Here is a 12,903-nt window from a genome sequence, read left to right as displayed (position 1 = left end):
TAAAAAATATTTAATTATTTTTAATTACTGTTGGTAACAGTTAATAGATTTATATCTTGATACTCTATATTTTTTCATAAAATTATAAGTTAGTTAAATAAATAAATAAATTTTATTTTGAATATAAAATATTTATTAAATAATAATAATACATGAATAATATAAAAATATATAACAAAATTAAACATATAAATTAAATTGTAAATATAATAATAAAATAATTAATATTATAGCACACTGTGCGATTTGGATTGAATTGGATCGATTTTGAGAAATAGATCCAAAATCTGACTTGATCCATGCGGTTAGCAAAAAATAAAAACCAATTAAATCCAAATTAATGCGATTTTCAATTTAAATTAGATTGAATGAGCAGTTTAATTTAAATCGATTTGAATTTAAATACCTCCTATCAACATATAACCAAATAGCGGATACATAAGAGGTAAGACTTGGCATGTTGCATACCCATTTCTATCAAATGTTCTCTTTCCGGGCGCACAAGATGGGCATCGGCACATTGACACTAGCATTTAGCATGATGGATTCCACTACTTCGATCCTATCCTGCTGGCTGCTTAGTTAACGTGGAAGGCAAAGCTTGCATGTCAGCTTTCGCACCTAGATAGATGCCAGCTGGCAAAAAGAAGCCTTAGGATAAGTAGGATAGAAATAGAACACAAAAAGTGAGCTGATTGCTGTACCAGAACCTTAAAGAGGGAAGTTTGGCAAATCGTAAAGCTCACACTCTTCTCGTTGTTGATTGCTTTTGTATCTTACTTCATTTAGCATCAGAACCATGTGATGTGTAAGTGGATTAGTCCACTATGTAACAAGGCCAAAAAGTAAAAGGTAAGACAAGGGCATAGAAGAGGGATAGGAATAGCAATTATAATGCAACTTACTACACAGAAGCCGCTCTATTGAAGTAAATATTAGAAATATAGATTACAACAAATGCAACATCCGGCGAGTTACCAGCATGGGACATGACTTAATAGACATTTGTTACCACTACACATAACAAACTTACCTAACGCGTAGATGACATTTAAAAATAAGTGGGGGAAAAATTGAATGATACAAAGACCACTTAAAGGTTACAGCTGCCGAAAGTTCTAATAGTAGATTAAGCAATCAACGTACTCATGAACAAAAACCAATAGGAAAGCGCAAGCCAACAATAAATTGAACAATACATCAGTTAGACCAGACATGAACTAGACCATGCCTATTGCCCGTGTAGATCTCATTGCGCTCTTCATCGTAGAAGAGGGCAGTAATATCTTCCAAGGCCTCTGCAACTGTGCTCCTAATTTTGGAGGAATGCTTTCGCTTCTTTGAGTTACAACGGCTACCCGAACAATCATCACCGCAACTACATTCGTTCTCAATTGGGAAGCTATTGCTTGCTCTTATTTTGGCAAGGCACTTGCCAGTTAAGATGTTGCTAACATTGATGGAGCCTGCTGTATAAATAAAGCAGATCCTGTTAGTAACACGTCTATGAATACAGAAAGACAGATTGATCATAAACACACTGCAAATTTGTCTAATTACTTCCTTTCCTATGTCAGGTTTTATCATGATCCTGAGTCAATATGAACGATTTTAGCTAAATCAACTTTCAGCCTGATGATCAACCAAAATGGAAAACTAAAGGTGGTGGTCAAAAGAACAGAAAAGATAGGTACCATTTCCTTCGGTCAATGAATCTTCAGAATCAGCTTTGCAGTAGGATATGATGAGATCCTGATCACTCGTTATATATATATTGTTTGTATTGCAGTCAGGATGCCACAAGAGGTGATCCTCGAAAGAAGTAACAAGCTCACCACGGAAGTTCCACACAGCCACAGTCCTATTTCGAAATGTCAAGAATAGTTGATTCTCGTAGAGAAAGATAAAGGCAGATGGTGTCATAAATTCACTTCTGCTAACTTCTGTTAGATCGAAAGTCCTCACCTACAATTAATTAGAAGAAATAAGCATAAAGAACTAATGCATAAATTCATTTCAAAAAATAAAATAAAAATTTACTTACATCAAGAATCTGAAGGTTCTCATTTTCTTGCTTGACAAGTAGCTTTTCATTGAACTGCTCAATAAAATCCACCTTCTTATTCCGACAAAGGAGATGGTTGAATGATTTCAAGACAGTACCATCTTCTATTGAGAGAATTTTCAGCGGGACATGGCTACTTGTTTTAGCAAAAATCAACAACATGATCCCCGGACTAATCAAGAGAATCCACAAAACACGATCAAAATAGTGCGAAAAAACCAAGACCATTCAAAGAAGATAAAAGCAATATGAACTTATAGTATCAGCAACAGAAAAGCTGGTGTTATTATTCACATGCATAACCATAGATGAAATCCATAAGTGTTTTGTAGCATGTATATAAAATTACGAACAAATCAAGAAAAGTTACCTGATCTTAATCTCTTGGACATTTTTATCAGAAATGGAGTACAACATTGTATAGTTTTTAAGGTCAAATACCTTGTATATGCTATAAGATTGGAAAAGAACAAGAATTAGAATCCAGAAGCCTTGATAATGTTAGATAAGTATGTCCTCACATATAAATTTCAGAACAATAAAATATTTACCTATCTTGTGCAGAGTATGTGAGTACCTTCCCATTTACATCATCAAATTCAACAAAACCTGGCCACTTCAAAGACTCAGATTCAAAAAGAGCAAATCCAGCATCTGGCTTACCCCTCCTAATGTATCTGCACAAAAGGATAAATTTAGCTTAGAACCAGAAAACACATAGCTGTGTATGGAGCCAATGCTATCGCTAACTATTTTCTTAGTAACTGCATATGTAGTGATTTTCCATTGTATTTTTCAATGTTGGGCATGCAGAGCAAGAGTAAGAGTTAAGTGATAAAAGAATACGGAGATAACATACTCTATCCTTGTGCTTCTGCATTTCAAAGAACTGTAACTGTCGGATGCATAGACAGATACTGTGATAAGCGAGTCATTGTTTTTGTTGTAGAACAGACTTCTTATAACTTCGTCAGGGCTGACATTCAAGAAACATATCCTTTGATTGGTCTCTGCACCAAACAATTGAAAGGTGTAACATAAATCAAAGTCCTATTTTAAGTCCCAAATCTATAGAACAGAACATAGCAGTTAGTACTACCTCGGCTAAATGCTGCACAAACACCAGACTGTGCAAGAGCAAAAACAATATCCCGTGCTGCTACTATCTCAATAATCTTGGATCTTCTCCTTAGAAAGGGCAATACCACAGACGAAGGACCTTTTGGGTCATGTGTATCATATTCTTCCTATAGATAAATTTATCAGATCAGACACAAATTAACAAACATACTTAAAACCAAAGCACATTTCGATAGCAAAACCAGACAAGAAGTGGATTCTTGACGTATAATAAATAGTTTAAAATAGAGCACAGAAATCCAGCATTACACACAAGTTTGCGGCATCGCTACGAACCAAAGTCTTAATTAGACTCAGTGATTGTATCCCTCTTTCTGAGTTACTGTATCATAACTTCAAACTAACTGAAACCAAAATTTTACATTAGGCTACTTCTCACCATGGCATGCTTTTCAAGTTATGCTTACTCAAATATCAAACACAAGCATGCAGAGCAAGCAGACAGAAACTACTTGCCCATTCCTCAACTCATATTGAGTAATTGGAAGGCCGCAAGAGCACACAGCAAAAAAAGTTATTGACATTCGAAGCAATCTTTAGAAAAGGTTTATGCGCCAACAGAACTAATTCAACAGGGCAAACCTAATGCAAATTTAGTAGCTAATACATAACCATTCTAAGTCCAATGACAAAACAACTCTTTTCACATTGTAACCCTAACCAAACTCCTAATTGACAGTTGCGTGGGTCTTACTTGAGCATCGCACAGTCTAAAATTTGGGGGAGGGGGGGGGGTGAAGGATGGAATTCCCAACAGATGAACGAAATTAGGGTTTGGGAAGTGACTAACCTGCAAGCGGATATTCCGAAACCTCTCCTGAGCATCGCTCATGCTGAAAGCGCGATCACGCTTGGAGCTGATTTCACGTCTCTGAAGCTTCTTAACGCTGTTTACGAACCCATCCACCGTGCCACCACGACGCGGCCTCTTCTTTGCGACGATTCTCCGCCCACAGCATGGTCTTGGACTCACCGTAATCCTCCTCCCACCTTCCATATCACCACCACCAGCACACTCACTCCCTCTCTTTCTTTATTTTTTTTCTCAGAATAATCGAACCCCAAATTCGCACATCACCGTGAATTGGAGGAACACAGCGATGATTCGGGGAAAACGCGGTTTCCGCTACAACATGTAGAGCCAGGAAGAAGGAACCCTAAGATCTCAGGTCCGTTGAAAGAAGAAAGCCAGAAAGGGGTAAAAGAAAAGGGTTAGGGTTTTGGCGAGTGAGTATGTTGTTGTTGTGTGAGAGTGAGTGAGGGAAGGAAGGAGAAGAAGAATCGGGAAGTGAGTCCACGAATTCAATGGGTCGTCTTCTCTCTTTCGATCCCCTTTTTCAAAATTCCGTATTTCGAATCTGACTCCACTATACTGCTCAACGCCTAAACCATTATTTTTAGCGTGCAATTTATTTACTGCCTTCGTACTCGGATTTTTTTTTTAAATAAATAAAATAAATTTTTTTATTTGCGAATATACGTTAATTCAAAAATATTTATAGATTTTCAATAATTGACTTATCTTGTTACATTATAAATAAAATAAATATTTTAATTATAAATATATATTCGAAAATATTTATGGATTTTCATTAAGTATTTATTTGGGTGACATTAAATACTTTTTTGAATGTTATTAAATTGATAAAAATATTTTTTTATTTTTTTTATTTTTTATCGTATTTAATAAATTTCTAATAGTAAAAATAAAAGTATTAGAAAAATAAAAAATAATTTTTTTTAAAAAGTTACTACTTATATCTTTTTTAAAAGATTTTTAAAAAAAAAAAAAAGATGTTTTTCACTTAATAAATAAATAAAAAAGTAGGTATACTCAAACATAATTGATAAATAAAAAGATCTTTTTGCATCAGTTGTTCAAATATAAAATTACTTTTACTTTTTCTATAAAATCTTTTGAAAAAAGATATCTTAAAAAAAAATCTTTTTTTTAGAAGTTTATCCAAATAAGCTAAGTTGATAAAAAAAAGATATTTTTCATGAAAAAATATCTTTTTTTTTATTTTTTAGCGTGTTTGGTAAATTTCTAATAATAAAAGTAAAAGCACTAGAAAAAAAATCTTTTTTGAGAAGTTACAATTTACATCTTATTTTAAAAGATCTTTTAAAAAAAGATGTTTTTCACGTAATTAATAAAAAAAGTACTTTTATATAGTTATACCCAAACATAATTGATAAATAAAAAGATTTTTTGTATGAAATATCCAAATATAAAATTACTTTTACTTTTCTATAAGATCTTTTGGAAAAAGATAACTTAAAAAAAGATCTTTTCTTAAAAGCTCACCTAAACAAACCATAAGTGACTTATCTCGTTTCCAATATTGTAAACGGGATAAGTATATTCATATCTCATTTATATTATAAATGAGATAAGGCACGAACACGTGGCAACGTATCACGTTTATAAACGTGATACGTGGAAAATAGCTGTTTAATCATATCTCGTTTATAACGAGATATGACCATACTTATCTCGTTTACACTGTAAATAAAATACGTGAGATTAAAAAACGTTTACACAATAAACGAGATAAAATACGACAAACATCAATCCCTTATAAAAGGATCAGAAAACCATTGGTATTGCTTAGAAATCTCTTAATTCTTCTTTCTCTTTCGTTTTTCTTCAAAAAACTTAGCAAAAATGTCTAGTGGCAGTGGTTTATTTGTTGTGATAGTGGATCTTAACTGTTAGATAAAAAATAGTGACAACGGATTATATTTGAGTATAAGAGTCTTGAACTGTTCCGAACTCGAATAGAAAATTCGTTGTTCAAGTTAAAGAGTATGATATTGACGCACGTCGACGGTGGAGAGAGAAAAGAGGTTGGTAGAGTTGGGTATAGGATACTAGCACTGATGGAGAATGGTGTATTTCGGTTTCGTCTATTCTGACTTGATGGCAATGAGCATGTGCACCTAATGTTTGACGTGCACAGCAGAATTATGGTTGAACAACTGATTGAGCTTTTTGCGGAGGTTCGTGATATTGGTAGTAGTGGTGGTGATGTTGGCGGCTCGAACTTTGTACAGGATGACCCTCCGCTTGTGTAAACCCTGCGAAATAAATAAATAATTAGCCAATAAATTAATTATTATTTAAATAAAATTAAAAAATTAAATCTTTATAATCTAGAGAGGTAAAAATATTAAAAATATGAATTTTGACACTAATTTTAAAAATTTTTACCCAAAATAGACCAACAGACCGAATCAGTTGGACCGAGCCTAAACAGACCCAAGATCCAACATATAAAAAGCAAAGTTCAGCCATCTCCTCCCCTAAAACACAAAAAAGACGCTGAAATTGGGGAGAAGGGTGCAAACAAGAACCTTAATCCCTTCTCAATCTTCAAACTACCATATCTCTCAATCCAGAGCTCCAATCGTCGCACCATTTATGGCCACACGATCACTGCGTCGAGCTCTTCGAAACCATCCAAAAATTGTGGTAAAAAATTAGCTATTTTTTCACCTAGCCTATTCTCTCTTCAATTTTGAAATTATAGTTCATGGGTATTGAAGATTTTGATGTTTTGATGTATTAGGATTGAACTAACTTGAGAAAATTGTTGGGTTTTGTCAAATTAATCTGTGGATGAGGTAAGAATATGTTAAACCTTTGTGAATTATTTAAAAATTAGTAACCCTATGTTGATTATAGTGAATTGTGTGGAATTAGATTAAATAGTATGATTTATAATCAAATTGGTAGATGTTGGATGATTGATTTGAGTCTTGGAAGCTGGGATGGGATTTTGTTTGGTGAGGATTTGAGTCTTGGGATAAAAAAACTGAATTCTGCAGAGAACCAAACTCTGATATGCATGCGTACGCACACTATCATGTGTAAGAACCATAATTTAATTAACCATTTAGATAAGATAAAATAATTTAATTGTCCGAAATAAGTTCGAAAATTTAGAAATATTAATTAGAAAATTTAAAGGTGAAATTTGGATTTAGTGAATTTTTCCAAGTGGAAAAATTGCGTAAAAATATGTTTCGGTAATTTAGCCGACAGTACCGGTTTAAGTCTATTCGGTACTACAAGTGAGAAATTAAACTGTAGGAAAACTTGGAAAAAATATTTGAAATTGGAAACCAGACGCTAATTTTAAAGGTTTTGGCCCAAAGTTGGGACAAACGAACCAAAAACGCTAACGGGTTGACCGGACTCGAGTTGGGCCCAAGCCCAACATATATAAATACTTTAATGAGCCAACTTAGCTCATTTTCATTGCTGAAAGTGAGAGAGGGACAATAGTAGAGAAGATAAGAGAAGAGGGTTTTGGCACTATTTACCATTCTCTTCATTTGGTCATATCTTGAGCTATAGAGCTCCGATTTGTGTGCTGTTTGCGGCCACGTGAAACTCTCATCGAGTCCATCATTTCTAGCTAAACAAAGTGGTAAGATTATTGAAATTCATACTCTAGTTCTCTGCCCTAACAGTTTCAAAATTTTGGATTTTGTTATTGAGTAGATTTTGTGATTTTGGTTGTTTAGGAGTGATCTAGCTTTGGGCTATTGTTGGATTTTGCCTAAATCACTGTTGGATAAGGTAAGAAACCTCTATATCCTTATGGTTTATCATATATGTGAGTCCTAGTGTTAATTTGGGTATATTGTATGTATTAGATTGAAATATATGTTATTTAGAGCTTGCAATTGGTGTTTTGAAGTACTCGGTGTTGAGTTAAAGTGATGGTTGTGCTTGAGTTTCTTGTTGGAGGCTTGGAAAGCTTGTGGAAAGATGATTTTTGGTGTTTTGATCTTGTGTGGGAATCGGCCAAGGTATGGTTTTAGTTTTCTTTAGCTAATATGTAATGTTGTGGGCAACATAGGCTAGTGGCCTTTAAGATAGGATTAAATGATTGGGTGCATGATTAATTGTATGTAAATTGTTATGTTTGATGATGAGTATATGATGATGATGATGATGATGATGATGATGATATGGAGTATTGGATATGTGTGGTATAATGAGTTGCATGTGTTAGAGTATTGATGTTGATTATGATTAAGAATGTTGATTATGATTGATGATGAATATTGAGGGTGATGATAATGTGATGATGATTATAAGTCTTGATGAATTATAAGTATAAAAGGTTGAATGGATAGAAATTTTGAATGGTAATATTGATGTTGATGTGGTTAATGGAAATTGAGGATCATTGATGTGATTTAGGTTGAATTCAGAGTTGTTGAATAAGTTAAATGAGATGAGAATTGAATGGTTTAGATTGTTGAATGATTGAGAAATAGTTGAGGGATGATGGCAAGCATTTTGAGTTGTTTTAGTATTGTTAAGTTGTGAGTAAATTAGTTTGAGTTTTGAAAGAATAGAGAACTTTGAATGTTTTGTAAAATCTGGATTTTAACCAACTTTGACGGGTCATAATTTGGCCTTCAGATCCTCATTTTTGACGAAACTTATTTTGAATGAAAGTTGGGGTCCGAGAGTGGTGCGCGAAATTGAACTCCGCACAACTGAACCGACAAGTGCACCGGGTCGTCTAAGTAATACCTCAGGTGAGTGAGGGTCGAATCCCACAGAGATTGTCGGATTGAGCAAGCAATGGCTACCTTGTAAATCTTAGTCAGGCGATTAGAAAAGATGGTTGTTTGTTAAGAAGCATAAATGAAAAGTAAAGAACGAAATACCAATTTCATGTGAAAGCAATGATGGATAATTAGTTAAGGCTTCGGAGATGCGTATTCTTTCCGGATTAACTTTTCTTACTGTCTACTTCAACAATGAATGACTCATTCAATGGCAGTCGTATTGACTAACTCATGTAGCATCCTCATCAAGTTAGTCTCTTCTAAACCATAGAAGTCCACCATATCCGAGCAACTCATGTAGCATCCTTATCAAGTTAATTCATGGCTTCCTGCTATAGTCGAAGGTGAAGACCTAAGCAATCCACTCCCCTTCGCGATCCTACTCAAAATGCCACAGAAAAGGTCGGATCTTCCGGATCAGGGAACGCTAATTCTCATACTCTAACCTTGACACCACAGAAACCTCAGTAACCCATGGCCAACGGGATTATAGGTCACATATCCAAAGTCACCCAGGCACGCTCTTAGAATTTGCAGTGCATTCTCTAGCTTGTGGTTTAATGCTATCCGGGCAGGACTTACACGGAACCCATGTAGAACAAGGATGATTGTAACGGGTCATCCTCAATTCATGATATCAAGAACGAAAATGCACAAGAGAATGGAATCAAATGTGTATTGAAATAGAACAGTAATATTATTAATCCATGAGAATCAACAGAGCTCCTAACCCTAACTTAGGAGGTTTAGTTGCTCATGCTCTATAGAAAGTAAAAAGTGAAAAGGTAAAGATGAGGCAGAAGATCCTAAACATCGGTGATCTTCTCCTTTAAATACTAATCTACTGACTAAGAAGTACAAAAAGTATGACAGACTAGACTAGAGGTGCAAAAATCCATCCTTAGGCCCACTTTGGTTGAGTACTTGGGCTGAGCTTGGCGTCCAACTTTGAGGAATGGGCGTTGAACACCCATTAGGGGGTGATTGGCACTGCCTTGTGTCTTGGTGGGTGTTGAACGCCCAAAAGGGGGTGATTGGTGTTCAATGCCAGCTTTGGGTCTCCTTTGGAGCGTTGAACGCCAGCCAGGGGGTAGCCCCTTGGCGTTCAACGCCCAGTATGGGCAGGTTCCTTCAAAGAAAAGTATAGACTATTATATATTTCTGGAAAGCTCTGAAAGTTAGCTTTCCAACGCCGTTGAGAGCACATCATTTGGACTTCTCTAGATCCAGAAATACTCGTTTGAGTGCATAGAGGTCAGATCCTGACAGCATCTGCTATGCTTTCCTTGCCTCTAAATCAGACTTTGCCAAAGCTCCTTAATTTCAGCCAGAATTTACCTAAAATCACCATAAAACACAAAAACTCAAACTAGGATCCAAAAATGTGAATTTTGCATTAAAACCTATGAAAACATAATAAAACTTAAACAAAACATAATTAAAACAATATGAAAATGATGCCAAAAAGCGTATAAAATATCCGCTCATCAGAGAGGTTTATGCCATTCGAAGAACGGATAAAAAATGATTTAAAACAAAAAATTTATGCACGTTTGAAGTTTGGTGTTAAAAACGAAATTCTGCAGCAAAAAAGCTTTTTCTGAAAAATTGGGTGGCATGCGTACGCGGAATAGGGCATGTGTATGTGGCAACCTTTTTTCTGTTTCGAACTCCCACATACGCAGATGATGCACGCATACGTGACATTGGCAATTTGACACCTATGCATACGCGGGACTGTGCATGCGTACGCATTACTTCTGTTTTGCTGAAAATTTGATTTTTGAGTTTTTAAGTACTCTTCTGCCTTTCTAAATTACTTTAATTATTAGTTGAGATCCCTTAGCTAATGGTTAGTCTTTGGGACAAGTGAGAGCATATTGGGTGGACGAAAATAAGTATTTTAGATGATGAGTTTAGAGCCGGTGATTAGGTTCTGGAAGTCTTGTGGAAGAGATTAGTGTAAGTTGATTTGTGGGGTATTTGATTGATGAGGAACTAAGAAATGAAGAAAATTGAGCAATCTCTTGCATGCGTTGTTTGTGAACATAAAAGAACTCAAGGATCGTGAATGATTAAGATAAGATGAGAATTTAATAGTGATCTCGAGATTTAAGAATGAATTGAGATGAGAAAGATGATGATGACTGGTGAAAGTCTTAGGTTGATGAACTTATTGAGTATGAGCAGTGATAACTAAATGATGATGTTATAATATGCGTTAATTGGTAAAACACTATGTGCCTGGCAAGGATGGTGGTTTAATCCCGCTTGTCGAGGTAGTGACGCTGGCGTAGGGGCTGTGGGGGGGTATCCTGCCTGCATTCAGATGTAAGGGCAGAGGTAGGATTCTGCTCGCATAACCTTCCTTGCCATAAAAGTGAGCCGGGCACTATATCCCAAGATAGAGAGAGTGAGTCAGGAACTATATCCCAAGATTACGCATTAAAGTGAGCCAGGCACTATTTCCAAGAGTGCGCACAACGAGCTAGGCACACAGCAAGCTAGGAACACAGCGAGCTGAGTGCACACAGTGAGCTAGGCACTATTCCTAGGTACCATTAAGTGTTTATCCCAGGAATTTGGCAGAAGGCCGACATCCGAAAGGATGTGTCGGGTTGGCAACTTTAGACCGACAAGTGATATCACGAGGCAAAATAGGATAGGCATTCATCATAGACATCTTTTACATGCTTGCTTGCTTTGATTACTTGAGTTATGCCTAATTGAATCATATGCCTAATTGTTAATCGAATTACTTGTTGTACATGTATATTAAACCCTTTTGAATTGTTGAATTAGTGAACTGATGAGCGGGTATTTTATACGCTTTTTGGCATCACTTTCATATAGTTTTTAGTAGTTTTTTTTAGTTTTTATTAAGTTTTTATAGGTTTTAGTGTTAAATTCACATTTTTGGATTCTACTATAAGTTTTTGTATTTTTGTACAATTTCAGGTATTTTCTGGCTGAAATTGAGGAGCTGGAACAAGAGTCTAATTTAGAGACAGAGAAAGCACTGCAGATGCTGTCCGGATCTGACCTGCCTACACTCGGAAGAGCTTTTCTGGAGTTACAAAAGTCTAAACGGAGCGCTCTCAATGGCTATCGAAAGCTGACTTCTAGAGCTTTCCAACAATATATAATAGTCTATACTTTGCTTCAGATTAGAAGGCCCAAAACTGGCGTCCAACACCAGCTACCTGTCCTCTTCCAAGCATCCAGCACCCAAAGAGCAGAGACTAATGTACAAACACCCAAAGAGGACCCCCTAGCTGGCGTTCCATGCCCAAGAGACCTCATAGCACGTGGATCTCATCAAGCTTAGCCCAAACACTCACCAAATGGGCCCCAGAAGTGAATTTTAGCACTAGATAGACTATTTTACCCTTACTAGTCATTTGTTTAGTATTTAAGGGATTATGTTTATGTAATTCGACCTTTGATCACCTTCTTAGACACCATTCATCATTATACACGTTTTACCATCAGTATGAGTTTCTAAACCTCCTAGGTTGATGGGAGGAGCCTTGTTGAGTCCTATGAATTAATAAAAGTACTATTGTTTCTTCTTCGATCCGCGTTTGATCTATCTCTAAGATGTATAATTCGATCTTCATCGTGGTGAATAGGATGATCTAACTAATTAGCTCTGTTCATCACATTAAGACAAACGTTCCTGATAAACACCCGCGTCTACTTGGGTTCGTGTGAATATGTGACTGGAAAGCACGAGCCAATAGCTATGTTTATGCATCTCTCAGACGGCTAATCCACGACTTCGTTGGGGACTTCTCGAGACACCAGTTCAGCCGATTTCCAGGGAGATTAGGGTCTCCGTGGTATAGGCTAGAATCCTAAGAAGTAGCATCCTCTGATTCGGAAGATTCGACCTTGTTTGTGGCATTTTGAGTAGGATCGCCAAGAGAATGGATTGCTATGCGCTTTACCCTTCGTCAGATTGGATGACCATGGCCAATGGCGTTTAATCTGTAGCAGAGGATATCAATGACCCCAGCCCATGGCGTTGATCACATACAGCCTGCCATAGAAGAAGATCATTCACAAGCAAAGAAGATAGTAGTACTGGAGTTAATTCAGAA

General features: G+C 36.1%; 1 protein-coding gene and 1 pseudogene across 1 annotated transcript; both read right to left on the bottom strand.

Moving 5' to 3' along the window:
• Window positions 1-889: 889 nt before the first annotated feature.
• Window positions 890-4,590, bottom strand: LOC107622286 (uncharacterized). Its single transcript, XM_016324151.3, has 8 exons — window positions 3,996-4,590; window positions 3,165-3,312; window positions 2,925-3,075; window positions 2,617-2,742; window positions 2,436-2,516; window positions 2,045-2,237; window positions 1,695-1,965; window positions 890-1,469 (listed from the first exon to the last, which is right to left on the bottom strand). Exons 1-8 carry the CDS (start codon window positions 4,200-4,202, stop codon window positions 1,201-1,203), a joined length of 1,446 nt encoding a protein of 481 aa, XP_016179637.1. The 5' UTR covers window positions 4,203-4,590; the 3' UTR covers window positions 890-1,200.
• A 1,558-nt stretch (window positions 4,591-6,148) lies between these two features.
• The window catches only part of LOC148581218 (uncharacterized), a 47,649-nt pseudogene continuing 40,894 nt past the window's right edge, over window positions 6,149-12,903 (bottom strand).

This window comes from Arachis ipaensis, chromosome B10 (assembly GCF_059453495.1).
Source record: "Arachis ipaensis isolate K30076 ecotype BB chromosome B10, ASM5945349v1, whole genome shotgun sequence".
NCBI classification, from domain to species: Eukaryota; Viridiplantae; Streptophyta; class Magnoliopsida; order Fabales; family Fabaceae; genus Arachis; species Arachis ipaensis.
Note: the sequence above shows the minus strand (reverse complement) of the source record. Positions and strands in the feature narration are given on the sequence as shown.

Bases quoted from the DNA above. Each gene is read 5' to 3' on its own strand.
- LOC107622286 (XM_016324151.3), bottom strand. From the start codon at position 4,202: ATGGAAGGTGGGAGGAGGATTACGGTGAGTCCAAGACCATGCTGTGGG. The intron at 2,743-2,924 runs GTATGTTATCTC...CCTTTTGTGCAG, and splicing joins TGCAGAAGCACAAGGATAGA to ATACATTAGGAGGGGTAAGC. The intron at 1,470-1,694 runs GTACCTATCTTT...TTATTTATACAG, and splicing joins TTCATTGACCGAAGGAAATG to CAGGCTCCATCAATGTTAGC.